Source organism: Serinus canaria, chromosome 19 (assembly GCF_022539315.1).
Source record: "Serinus canaria isolate serCan28SL12 chromosome 19, serCan2020, whole genome shotgun sequence".
NCBI lineage: Eukaryota > Metazoa > Chordata > Aves > Passeriformes > Fringillidae > Serinus > Serinus canaria.
Window position 1 is genome coordinate 4,824,790 of NC_066332.1, and position 11,854 is coordinate 4,836,643.

General features: G+C 61.0%; 2 protein-coding genes across 4 annotated transcripts; both read left to right on the forward strand.

The window, feature by feature from the left end:
• The first annotated feature begins 24 nt into the window (after positions 1-24).
• Positions 25-4,525, forward strand: RILP (Rab interacting lysosomal protein). 3 transcript variants are annotated; one of them, XM_050981637.1, is made up of 8 exons: positions 25-294; positions 898-1,021; positions 1,446-1,567; positions 1,739-1,930; positions 2,414-2,577; positions 2,687-2,809; positions 3,191-3,274; positions 3,559-4,525. In XM_050981637.1, exons 1-8 carry the CDS (start codon positions 58-60, stop codon positions 3,653-3,655), a joined length of 1,143 nt encoding a protein of 380 aa, XP_050837594.1. In that variant the 5' UTR covers positions 25-57; the 3' UTR covers positions 3,656-4,525. The 3 variants fall into 3 exon arrangements, with proteins under 3 accessions (XP_050837594.1, XP_050837595.1, XP_030088334.1); XM_030232474.2 differs by having other exon boundaries at positions 26-294; positions 3,581-4,525; XM_050981638.1 differs by lacking the exon at positions 3,191-3,274 and having other exon boundaries at positions 3,581-4,525.
• An 81-nt stretch (positions 4,526-4,606) lies between these two features.
• Positions 4,607-11,342, forward strand: SCARF1 (scavenger receptor class F member 1). The gene is made up of 11 exons (XM_009094920.4): positions 4,607-5,446; positions 6,120-6,181; positions 6,467-6,568; positions 6,679-7,204; positions 7,644-7,862; positions 7,945-8,073; positions 8,171-8,274; positions 8,467-8,578; positions 8,655-8,779; positions 8,931-9,068; positions 9,368-11,342. The coding sequence occupies exons 1-11, from the start codon at positions 5,352-5,354 to the stop codon at positions 10,372-10,374; spliced, it is 2,619 nt and encodes an 872-aa protein (XP_009093168.2). The 5' UTR covers positions 4,607-5,351; the 3' UTR covers positions 10,375-11,342.
• Positions 11,343-11,854: the final 512 nt, after the last annotated feature.

Below are 11,854 nucleotides of genomic sequence, written 5' to 3' on the forward strand. Positions count from 1 at the left end.
CGGCCCCGGACGGGGCGGGCCGGGCCGGGCCGGGCGGAGCTGCGCGGGCGCGGGGCAATGGCGGAGCCGCTGTGGCGAACGCCGCCGGCCCGGCTGGCCCCGCCGCACGTCTACCGCATGGCGGGCGCGCTGGGCGCCGAGCTGCGCCGCCTCTCCGCCCGCTTCGGGCCCGACGCCGTGGCCGGGCTGGTGCCGCCCGTGGTGCGGCTGCTGGAGCTGCTCGAGGCGCTGGTGGCCCCGCCGGGCGCTGAGGGGGAGGCGCCGGCAGCGCCGGCCGGGCCGCAGGAGGCGGAGGTGAGCGGGGAGCTGGGAGCCGGTGGCGCCGAGCCACGCGTGTCCCCGCGGGCTCTGGGGACAGCACCGAGCCGGCTGATGGCTTTTCCTGGGGCATGGAGCTGACACGGGTGTCCCACGTTTTGTGGGACGGCTCCGACCCTTCTGTTCCCTTTTCCCAGGTGATGGCTCTGGCCCCGCTGCCCTGCATCCCCTGGGGCGACTGTGATGTGCCTGTCCCCTTCTCCCAGGGGATTGCTGTCCCTGCTGTCCCCTATCCCCTGGGACAGCACTAATCTCTCTATTCCTGTCCTCTGGTATGGGTCTGACCCAGCTGTCCCCCATCCCTTGGGATATCTCCGACCTGTCTGGCCCATTTGTCCCTCTGGACTGGCTCTAAGCCAGCTGTCCCCCTTTCTGGGGTGGTGGCACTGTCCCCACTGTCCCCCATCACCTGGGACGGCTCTGATCTCGCTATCCCTGTCCTCTGGTGTGGGTCTGACCCAGCTGTCCCCCTTTCCGGAGTAGTGGCACTGTCCCCACTGTCCCCATCCCCTGGGAAGCCTCTGACCTGGCTGTCACTGCCCCCGGGGGTGGCTCTGACCCGGTGTCCCCGTCCCCCAGGACCCGGAGCAGAGGCTGTGGGAGGCCGAGCGCCGGGAGCGAGCCCTGTACGGCCGCCTGGCCTGCCTGGAGGAGCAGAACCGCCAGCTCCTGGGGCAGCTTGCTGAGAGCCAGTCCCAGGAAGGTGGGTGTCCCCGTGGGTTTGGGGTCCCCCGATGGCACAGGGTGTCCCTGCGAAGTGGTAGGCTGGATGCAGGGCTGAACCTGTTCTTCTGCAGCCTGGAATGCTGCTCTCCTTTCCCTCACCTTGGAGACCTGTCCTAGCAGGGAGCACAGGCATTACCTTGTTCTGCAATTCACAGGGATCCCAAACCTCCAGAGCACCTCGAAAGCCCCCGAAGGGTGGTGGGGGCAGGCACAGGGTTTGGGTTGCTGTGGCAACACAAGGATGTTCCAGGAATGGTCTAAAACTCTCAGTTCCCTTCTTTCCACTGTGAGATTACCAGGAAGAAGTCGGACTTTGCAGAAGCACTGAGGAAGTTTGTAGTGTTGTGGGCTTGGGGGAGTCCCTGGGCGCTCTGACCCCTGTCCACCCCGTGTGGTCTCAGACAGCACGGCACGGAAGGAGCGGGAGGTGATGCTGCGGCTGAAGGAGGTGGTGGACAGGCAGAGGGATGAGCTCCGTGCCCAGGCCCACGAGATCGTCTGCAAGAGCCGGGACACGGAGGCGGTGAGGGCGTGGGAGCTCAGGGGTGTGGTGTGCCAGGGCCCGGGGAGCTGCTTTCATGTCACATCCCCCCCACCCCGGGGCTGTCACAGCTGCTGAGCCTGCTGGGGCAGGTGGCACTGGTGTCCTGGGGTGGGGACACTGCCTCACCTCTGGCTGCCCTGGGCCCTCCAGCTGCAGGAACAGCTCCATCGCTTCATGACCATGAACGAGGAGCTGCGGCACAAGGTGGCCGTGGTGCAGGCCCAGCTCAAGAGTGCTCTGGAGCAGAAGTCAGACCTGGAGGCTGCCATGCTGCAGAGCCAGAGGGAAACGAGCAGGAGAAACAGGACAGCCCTGGAGAGCCAACAGCCAGAGCCTGGTGTGGTGAGTCTGAGCTGATCCCACAGCCCGAGCCTGGTGTGGTGAGTCTGAGCTGTGACCCCACAGCAGAGCCTGGTGTGGTCAGTCTGAGCTGTGACCCCACACCAAAGCCTGGTGTGGTCAGTCTGAGCTGTGGCCTCGCTGCTGCTGGGCATCACCAACACTGACCCCAGCCTTGTGTGGAGCTTTTGGCACACCCAGACGTAGCTATTCAAGGAAAGCCCACAGCTGAAAACTGAACAGTGTGGTGTCTGCAATACCACTAACACCTTCTCTGTAGAAGTGTTAGGGGTGGAGCCAGATGAGGTGACAGGAGTTGAAAGTAGATGGGACACAAAGGATGAGGGAGGTTTGCCACATGTGGTTGCTGGCTGAGATGAGGACATTCTTGAGACTTTTCCATTTTTGCCTGCGTGTGCACCCAGCCTTTGGGTGGGGGTTTTGAGGTCTCTGCTTGCCTGCTGACTCTCTTTCCATCCCCTCCAGGAGGGAGCCCTGTCACCCTCAGAGGAGCCACAGCACCAGGATGGGGACAGGAGCCCTGCTCACTGCTGCTTCTCCAAGGAAGAGCTGCAGCAGATCCTGCAAGAGAGGAATGAGCTCAAGACCAACCTGTTCTTGGTGCAGGAGGAGCTGGCCTATTACCAGAGGTGAGTCCTGCCCCTGCAGCCACCCCTGGCCCATCAGAGGCTGCTCCCACCACAGTCAGGGCAGAATCTTCCCAGGCTCTTGGTTAACCAGCTGACTGCTTTTTACCAGGGAGCTGCTGAACGAGGAGAGAATTCCCAGCTTCTTCCTAGATGCAATGAAGTCAAATATCAAAAAACAGAGGAAAAAAATCAGAGCTAAAATGCTGGGAACAACAGAGGAGTCGGCGAGCAGGTGAGACAGGCTGGGTGCTGGGATCCTCCCGTGCAGGGTGGGGGCTGGCTGCCCTGCTCCAATGTTTCCACGTGCTTGATGCCCTGGATTGGAACCTCCCCAAGCCCAGAGCTGCCTCCTCCCTTCAGAGATCAAAGGTTTGATGTCTGCAGTTGATGTGTTGCTCTGGCATAGCTGTGCCACAGGGGCTGGGCTTTGTGCTGCAGCTCGTGTGTCCCTGTCACCAGTCAGGCATGGCCTGGCCAAATGCCACTTGTCCCTGCGTGCATGTGACAAAAGGGAGGTGAGGTGGTGGCACTGGGAGCACTGGACAAACTCCAGAGTGGCTCCAGCACTTGCTGCTGTGGCTCAGTGCAGGTTTACCCCCATTTCTTTGTGCAGTGATGAAGAAGAGGGCTCCTGGCTCCCAGGTCATGGCACAGACTGTGTGGATGCTCAGCCTCCAGAATCCAAAATTAGGAGCTTGTAAGTTTGCTCCTGTGCTGGTAGGGACGGGAGGCTCTGCCAGTGGAGAGGTTTGGGGTTTGGCTGGGACCTGGCAGCTGTGGAGCTTGGATGTGATGGAAACAGAGTTCAGCAGGCTGGTGCAGGGATGCTGCGAAAGCAGGGGTTGCTGTTTTAGGGGGATCTGCCTTGTCCTGGGTGCCACAAGCTCCCAGGGCCCACAGCCAGGCTGTGTCCTGCTGCCACCACCACAGAGGGAGGTTTGGATTCTACATCCTCTCTGAGGAGGTTCTTTTCCCCCATAGCCCTTATCTGCTCTCTCTGCAGTTTTGGGCTGTGGTATCAGGGCAGCAGCAAAGACCCCCCCACATCCAGCTGCTCCGGCACCTGGGAAATCATTGACTCACTGGACACACAGCTGGAGCCAGAGGGAGAGAGCAAGGCAGGGTCCAGCTGCCCTGACAGAGCCACAGCACCCCTCTGACCCCACGGGAACGGGAGCAGGATCTGTCCTCACAGCAGAACTTCTGGATCCTCTTCTTCCAGTGGATTCAAGAGCAGCACAGCAGCCCTGGCACTTCCCAGTGCTGTGGTGGTGGCAAAGCCACAGCATGGGCAGGTTCCTGCAAACCCACTGGGACACTTGGATGTGGGCTGCCAGCCTGGCCTGGGACAGCTCAGCACCTCTGGGCATCTCTGCCCACCAGTCACCCTTTCACTGTGCCCACAGCTTAGCTACAGCTGGGCTCAGTGTGCCCCACAGCTGTGCCCCCTTCCCACTGCTCCCTGCTTGCAGCTCAGCATGGTAGGGGTCTGCACCCTCTTATTCTCCACACCCCAAAAGGGATCTTCCCATCCCCTGGTGGCTCTTTGCAAACCCCTCTGCTCACAGTCCCACGATTCTATTGCTCCATCCTGCTCTGTGTGTTTGTTTTACCTCACCCCTTTGTGTCTGTAGCTTCCCAATCCCTGCAATGTGAAGATCCCTTTGGGGTGTCCTGGGGTCCCCACACGGCTGGGAGGGGCTGAGCACACTGCACTGGGTGTCCAGGTGCTCCTGTGGCTGGGAGCTGTCAGGATCAGCACCACCAGGGCCACTCCTGCACTTCTCAGGCATGGGGTGAATCAGTTTTGTACTGGCACCTCTTCCTGCCACCTCTGGGACCTGGCAGACTGGAACAATCCTTGTGTTCATGGGGGCATCAGTCCCCTCAGATCAGGTACTTTCTACCTTTAATTTGGAAATAAATCAGTCTCTTATTTTTCCTCTGAGGTTCTGCCTGCAGCCTCTGCTCTCTGCTTGGGGAGGGCTGGGTGATGCTCCCAGATTTCCCTTACCCTTCTCCTTATGGCTGTGCCCCCTTTCTGGTGGGTCAGCTGTGATGGGGAGGGGACTGCAGAGGGGTGATCCCTCAGTGCTGGGCATGGAGGAGTTAATTCCTGCATGGCCAAGGGGAGCACGGTGCTTCCAACCCGGAGCCCCCCCCGGAGCCCCCCCGGCTGAGCTGGCCTTGAGTAGGAAAAAGGTGTTTCCTGTGCATCTGCTGACACAAAGCTCCTGGGGACGTGGCGAGGTGGGACAGTGGCCAGCAGCCCTTTAAAGGCCAGCACAGGTCAGGCTGTGTTGCCATGGGGGACATGGGGACCCCTCCTCTGAGCCTCTGCCAGGGGTTGGCAGTGCTCATAGGGGTTGAGGCAGGGGTTGGCCCTGGATGCCTTGTTTGGGTTGGGGGGACGTTTGCTAAAGCCATTTTGGGGGTGATAGAGAATGGCACAGAGGGAGTGTGGTGACACAGGTGAGATGTCCAGGCAGGTCCCAGCCCCTTTGTGGCTGTGCTGAGCCCCTGGATGTCCCTTTCTGTGGCAGGGTGGCAGCCAGGGCCAGAAATAGCCCGGGCAGCAGCATTCCCTGCTCCCCCTCCCTGCCACTCCCCTGACGTCTGGATCGGGCCGCCTCCTCCCGCGTTTCCTCAGGAAGAAACCCAAGGCTGGAGGGAGGAAGAGGCCGCCCCACGGGTGGGACGGGACAGACGGGACAGAGGGACACCAGCGTGGGGCTGGGGAGCCACCAGGACGGGGGCCCTGGTGCCCTGCTGGGATGGAGAGCGCCCGGCCCATCCTCTGCCTCCAGCTGTGGCTGTGGGTGCAGAGCTCTGCCCAGGAGCTCGACCCTGAGGGAAGGAACGTCTGCAGGTAGGTGCCACGGGGGTCCCCACCTGTGTCATCTCCTGGGGCCTCTCAGCAGCCCCAGGGGGTTGCTGTCCATCCCTCCTCCCATGGACTGAGATGTGCAGCCTGGCACGGGGTGGGTGCAGACTGGGGTTGTGCTGGGGAGCGTGACTGGGCCATGTCTGGGCATTTGGGGCATCAGATCCCTTCTCCAGGGCTTATTTCTCATTGACCCTCAGAGTGCAGGGCAACGGGGCAATATGGGATCCATGGCGAAACTCATCGTGGGGAAATGTCACTGTAGCAAGCCCCAAAGAGCTTTGGGACTGATGTCCTCTAAATTTGTTGCCACTTTGCCTCTCCCATTGTCTCCCATCAATGGTGATGCCTTTCATGACCTTCACTTCAGTGCCTCATTTCTGCACTGCTGGTGAAGCTTTGAGCTTCTCGCAGGCATGGGACACCCGGCACGGCTCCGTGGGGACATTCCCAGCCCTTCTGGGAGCCCAGCCCAGTCGCCCACTCGGGCTGCAGCCTCCTAAATTTCCTTCTATTTTTCTGGTTTCCTTCCGGAGCGTTGCCCTGGGGGCCACACCGCCTTCTCAGCACTGGGGCAAGGATCGCTTGGCCTTGGCCGGAGCCACGAAGCCGCCCTGGCCCCCCGGCCCTGGCTGACATCCCCCGGTCTCTCCCGCAGGTTCCCGGCCGGCCCGGAGTGCTGTCCCGGCTGGAGGCAGGAGGGGAGGGCGTGCACGGTCGGTGAGTGATGGATGGGGTGAATCCCAAAGCGTGGTCCCCACGCTCACCCGGGCTGATCCTCTGTGCGCTGTGGGAAGCCCTGCAGCTCTCCTTGAGCGGAGACAGTGGGGTCCCGCCCCGAGGGGAGCCCCAGCTGCTGACGGTGCTGCAGCTGAGCCGGAGGGATGGAGCGGGAAGCGGGATGGTGCTTTCCCTGGGAATGCTGTCCCTGAGGCAGCTGGGTGGGCGGCAGGTGGGGTGTGAGCCCCGGCCAGAGAGTGCTGAGTGCCTTTCCTGCCACGACAGCCGTGTGCGAGGGGGAGGATGCCTGCAGAGAGGGCGAGGTGTGCCTGAAACCCGGGCTGTGCCGCTGCCAACCCGGCTTCTTCGGAGCAGACTGCAGCTCCCGTGAGTGCCCTGCCGTGCCTCAGCCCCTGCCATCCCCCTCTAAATCCAGCTGGGTGCTCGGGGGGCTGCCGGGCTTCTCCCCATCCCTCCTGTGTCCTTTCCCCTCGCAGGCTGCCCCGAGCAGTACTGGGGCCACGACTGCAAGCGGAGCTGCCCGTGCCACCCCAACGGGCGCTGCGACCCCGTCAGCGGCCACTGCACCTGCGACCCCAACCACTGGGGAGGGCTCTGCCAGTTCTCCTGCCAATGCGGCCCCCACGGCCGCTGCGACCCCCTGACCGGTGCCTGCCACTGCGAGCCGGGCTGGTGGGCACCCAACTGCAGGAAGCAATGCCAGTGCAACCCCTCCACCTCGCAGTGCGACCCCCTGAGCGGGCTGTGCCGCTGCCTGCCGGGCTGGTGGGGCAGGAGGTGCAGCTTCAAGTGCTCCTGCAACGTCTCGCCCTGCGCGCAGGAGACGGGCAAGTGCGAGTGCCTGGCTGGCTACTGGGGACCGGCGTGCCAGCGGCGCTGCGACTGCGGGCACGGCTCCTGCAGTCCTGTCACCGGCCACTGCACCTGCGAGCCCGGCTACCAGGGCAGGAGCTGCCGGGAGCCCTGTCCGGCAGGGAAATACGGATCTCAGTGCGTGCACAGGTGAGATGGGGGAGCCGAGGGATGCAGCGGGCTGCAGTCAGATCTTGGGGGAAGGCAGTGTGCCTGTGTCTGTCCCTTTGGCTGGGCAGGGAGACCTGTCCTGGGTTTGAGCATCCCAGGTTGGATGCAGCATCAGTGTTGCCCCAAAAGAAACACCTTGCTAACACCAGCAGAAAGTGTCACCCTAAAATCTGATTGTCCTCAATCTCGCTCCCCATGGTGATAAAGCTGCACCTTCCAAGTCAGAACACTCTGTGGCTCTGCTGCCCTCCTCTCCTCTTGCTACCACAGAGCATTAGGCACCACTGTGTTTTTCCCCTCTGTCCAAAATGATGCTCAATGATTTTGTGTAGTGAATCTGCTTTTTTGTGGGGTGAAAGCTGCTTTTTAGGGGTGCAAGGGTGGGCGTTGTGACCTCAAGGCCTCTCTGCCCACACAGCTGTGGGAGCTGCAAGCGCAGCCAGCCCTGCTCACCCGTGGATGGTTTCTGCCTGGCCTGCCAGCCTGGCTGGAATGGGACCCTCTGCAAGGATCCCTGTGCTCCTGGATTCCATGGGGATGGCTGCCTCCAGATGTGTCCCCGCTGCCAGCATGGGGAGCCCTGTGACCCCCAGACTGGGTCCTGCCTGCGCTGTGACCCCGGCTGGACAGGGCCCAGGTATGCCCAGGGTGAGGCCCCTGGTCCCTGGGGTGTCCCTGCTCTGGGGTGCAGTCACTGATGCTTTGCTCTGTTTTGGCAGCTGCAACACCTCCTGCCCAGTGGGCACCTTTGGTGATGGCTGCCAGTTCCTCTGCCCCGAGTGTGTTTCGGGGAGCTGTGACCCCGTGACAGGAGCTTGCATCTGCCAGGCAGGCTACTGGGGAGACAGGTAACACCAGGAAAATGCTGGGATAACGCTGGGAGTGGGGCTGGGCTGGAGCCTCACTTGCTCTGGGGTCATTTTTCTCCTTTCCTCTCTCTTCCAGCTGCAACAACACCTGTCCCGAGGGGTATTTTGGAGTGAATTGTTCCTCACCCTGCCAGTGCTCCCGGGGGACCTGTGACCCTGTGCAGGGTGACTGTGTGCTGAGTAAGATTAACCTCACATTTCTGGGCAAGGGATGGTCACATCCTCCCTGGGGAAGGTGCTGGGGGGCTGGGATGCATCCTGGTGCCTCCTGGCCCCACCGGGAGTTGTCAGCTCCTGCTCTCTCTGTGCAGGGCTGTTCTGTAGGTGTCACAGCCACAGCACATGCCAGACTCAGCCCATCTCCTCACACAGGTTTGAAGGACCACGGAGCCCTTGCAGCTGCCATCCTTGTCCCTCTCTTGCTGCTGCTGCTCTGTGTCGCTTGCTGCTGCTGTGGTGCTGGTTCAGCAGATGCCAGAGACAGGTATTTTTTCACATTTTTCACCTTTGACACAAAAACTCATGTCCCATGTCCCTTGATGTCCATCTCTGCTCTGCAGGGCAGCTGTGCCAGACGATGATGTGGTGGCCAGGATGAAGCACCACGTGCAGGGGGTGCTGGCCAACCTCAGTGCTCTCATGCCCTGCTTTAACCTGGGTACCTCGAAACTTCCCAAAGTCACAGGTGAGCAAAGCAGAGCTGCCCGCAGAGCTGCCCACAGCACTTCCAGAAGTGCTGCACTCTCTGCACTCTCTGCCTGGGGAGAAGCCTGAAACCCCGCTCTCTCGAGCATCCTGGGGTGCTCAAGCTCAGCTGAGTGTCTTGTCTTCCCCAGTTTCCCACCACGACATGGAAATCCCCTACAACCCCAGCTTCATCGAGCCCCCATCGTCTGCGTGGGTTTCAGACAGCTCCTTCTCCTCCTTCGACACCGACAACGAGGGACCCGAGTACTCCGTCCCTCCCAGAGAAGGTGACGCCCATGGCTGCTCCTCTTCCTCCTCTCCGATCACCTTTGGGGTCAATCCTGGCCGTCCCAGGGAGCTGTGCTTAGCACAGACAGTGTTTATTTCCTTGTCCTTGTTTTCCTGTCTGCAGGGCTGTGTTTGGCTGCGTGCAATGGGACGTGCCCAGTGGGGCAACCCCATTTCACAACCTCCTCCTTGGGAAACGATCCCAGGGACAATCCTATTGCATCAGCTCCTGTCCCAGTGTCCCCAGTTATGTCCCCGGGCAGGGTGGCAGTCGTAACACGCGTCACTTGTCCCACAGGCATCCCGCTGCTGGGCGGGGCTGAGCTGCAGGACGGGGCATCCCCCCCTGGCGAGGCGCTGCCGGACCCGTCCGCCTTCGACTCCGAGGATGTCTCACAGCCATTCGCCATCCCCCGCACCTCCAGCATCGCCAAGGCCAAGCGACCCTCTGTGTCCTTCGCCGAGGGGACAAAATTCGGGGCGGCAGAGACCCCCAGCCCCAGCCGAAAGCCCAAGGCCCCGTGGGGCCCATCCAGGCTGACCCCACCTCCGGGAGATGTGGTGGCCGAGCCCCCCAGCGAGAGCCCGGCCAGCGATTGCTACGAGAACGCCGAGCCCCTCAGCAAGGGGGACGAAAGCCACCGGCCATCGCCTCGGGCCACCCCGGGGGGACGCCGCAGGGTGGTGTCCAGCACCAGGCATGTGGCCCAGAGAGTGGAGGCGCTGGAAGCAGCTGCGAGATGCGGCAGCTGGGAGGCCAAGGGGAAGGAACCCAATGTCACCACCATCTACATGATGGTGGGCACGGCCGGCCAGGACCCCAAGGCAGAGGGGACTGGCGAGGGATCGGTCCAGGCTGTGCTGAAGCGTCTGGGCAGCTTGCAGAGGGGCAAGTGGGCTGCGAAGGAGGAGCCCAAGGTGAGGAGGAGCATGGAGGCCATCCAGAAACCTCCTCGCCGGGCCCTGGCGCAGCGCAGGGACTCGGAGAACAGCTGCAAGCAGAGGGAGAGTGTGCCGGGGGCTCCTGCCGAGTCAGCTCCTGGCAAGCAGCAGCATTCCGCTGCGAAGAGACTGTCCCTTCTTCTCGCATCTCTCTCGTCAAAAAACACCGGTGCCCAGGACGGGGCCAGCGAAACCGCAGGTGCCACAGAGAAGGGAAAAAGCCCGGAGTTAGCTGGCAGCCTCGAAAGGAAGGAACAGGCTGCAGCGGAGGAAGAGCCGAAATACGAGAACGTGGCCAGCAGCGGTGCTGATTCGCCCTCCGGCCCCGGCAAAGAGCAGCCGGCCACCCCTCCGGCCAGCTGAGCCGGCACCGCCCGGGCTGGGGTCCCGGGAGCACCGGGCTCCTCCAACCCCAGCCTGGGGCAGCCGAGGGCCCGCTCCGAGCTCTGAACTGGAGGAAGCACTGAGCCTTCCTGGTGACTCCCTCTGCTCTGGAGCCTCGCTGGGGCCACAGCGGGGACAGCCTGTGGGGTTGTGGTGCTTGAAGGGCTGTTTTCTGCTCCTTCCTGCCCTACCAGCCCCACTCGTGTCTGCACATCCCCGTGGGACAGCGATGCTCTGGATGCTGCATGGCACCCTCAAGTCCCTGTCACCACTAGGGACATACCCAGTGCAGGGCTGCTGAGTGCTCAGCTGGGAAATGCGTGCACAAAATCCAGTCTCATCCCATCGGTTTTCACCTTTCCCGGCCCCAATTCCAGTGATGCAGCTCAGAGCCTCTTGCTGGAAAGATGTTTCTCACTGAAGGGGAGTATTTTGTGGATCTGGGCTGAGGAGAGATGATGGGCTGCCACAAGCAGCTTCAGAGAAAATTAATTTTAGCTGCTTATCTCAGAGGGTATCTGGGTCTGCAGGGGTTTATCTGTGTGGCTCTGGCTTCTGTGGCAGGCCCTGGCTGCCTTTGCTTCCATGTGGAAAAGCTTGTGGCAGGACACAGGGTGTAGTGGCAGCCTTTTAAACTCCACACAGTTCCAAGCTGCAGTTGTGCAAACATGGCAGCTGGGCAGTGACCGTCAACCTGTGCACCTGGCACCATGCTGATAAGATAGAAGTTGGCTGGAAAATGGGATTTCCACGGGTGCCCTAAGCTCCTGCCACCTCCCACGCCTCATTCCTGCTGTGAAGGCAGCTGAGATGCGGAAGAGGATTTGCAGAGTGATCTGGTTTTAGATGTATCTAAGTAGTAGAAGGTTTTTGTGTATTCTTTTTTTCTCTTATTTCACTTGGTGTGAAAGCCTTGGAATGAAAATTAAATGCCCTTCAGGAGATGAGTTTCCCAGCTGCCCTTTGTGTCAAAGATACAACCAGGAATATTCTCCAGAGTGTGGAAACTGTCAGCAGCCTTAGGCTTTCCATTTGGGAATTTTTTTTAGCTTTTCTGTCTCAGTTGAATTCTGAATTGTCACTCACTGAGCTGAGCCCTGCACAGAGCCCAAGACTGGAGTGCAGGAGGAATGTGAGTGGGCTGTGAGTGTCCAGAGCCCTTCTGCTGCAGCTTGCACCTCACACATCATGTGCAGAGCTCCACATGAATCCTTCTGGTCTGGCACTGCTCAGCTGGGCTTCAGGGTTTGGGGTGTTTCAGAAAACACAGTGGGTTTTGCTTTTTCCCTTTTGCTTCCCATGGGTGCTTCTCCACAAGGCACCAAATCCCCACAGTCTGACGTGGCTGAAGCTTCCAGTTTTGCAACCAGCACGAAGCACCCTTTCTTGCAGTGGAATCATCTGCTGCTGTGATTATAACATCAAATATTCTGGCATCCAAATAAAACTGCTCATCCTA

Bases quoted from the DNA above. Each gene is read 5' to 3' on its own strand.
- SCARF1 (XM_009094920.4), top strand. From the start codon at position 5,352: ATGGAGAGCGCCCGGCCCATCCTCTGCCTCCAGCTGTGGCTGTGGGTG. The intron at 6,569-6,678 runs GTGAGTGCCCTG...TTCCCCTCGCAG, and splicing joins CGGAGCAGACTGCAGCTCCC to GCTGCCCCGAGCAGTACTGG. The intron at 8,275-8,466 runs GTAAGATTAACC...CTCCTCACACAG, and splicing joins GCAGGGTGACTGTGTGCTGA to GTTTGAAGGACCACGGAGCC.
- RILP (XM_030232474.2), top strand. From the start codon at position 58: ATGGCGGAGCCGCTGTGGCGAACGCCGCCGGCCCGGCTGGCCCCGCCG. The intron at 295-897 runs GTGAGCGGGGAG...CCCGTCCCCCAG, and splicing joins CCGGGCCGCAGGAGGCGGAG to GACCCGGAGCAGAGGCTGTG. The intron at 2,810-3,190 runs GTGAGACAGGCT...TTCTTTGTGCAG, and splicing joins ACAGAGGAGTCGGCGAGCAG to TGATGAAGAAGAGGGCTCCT.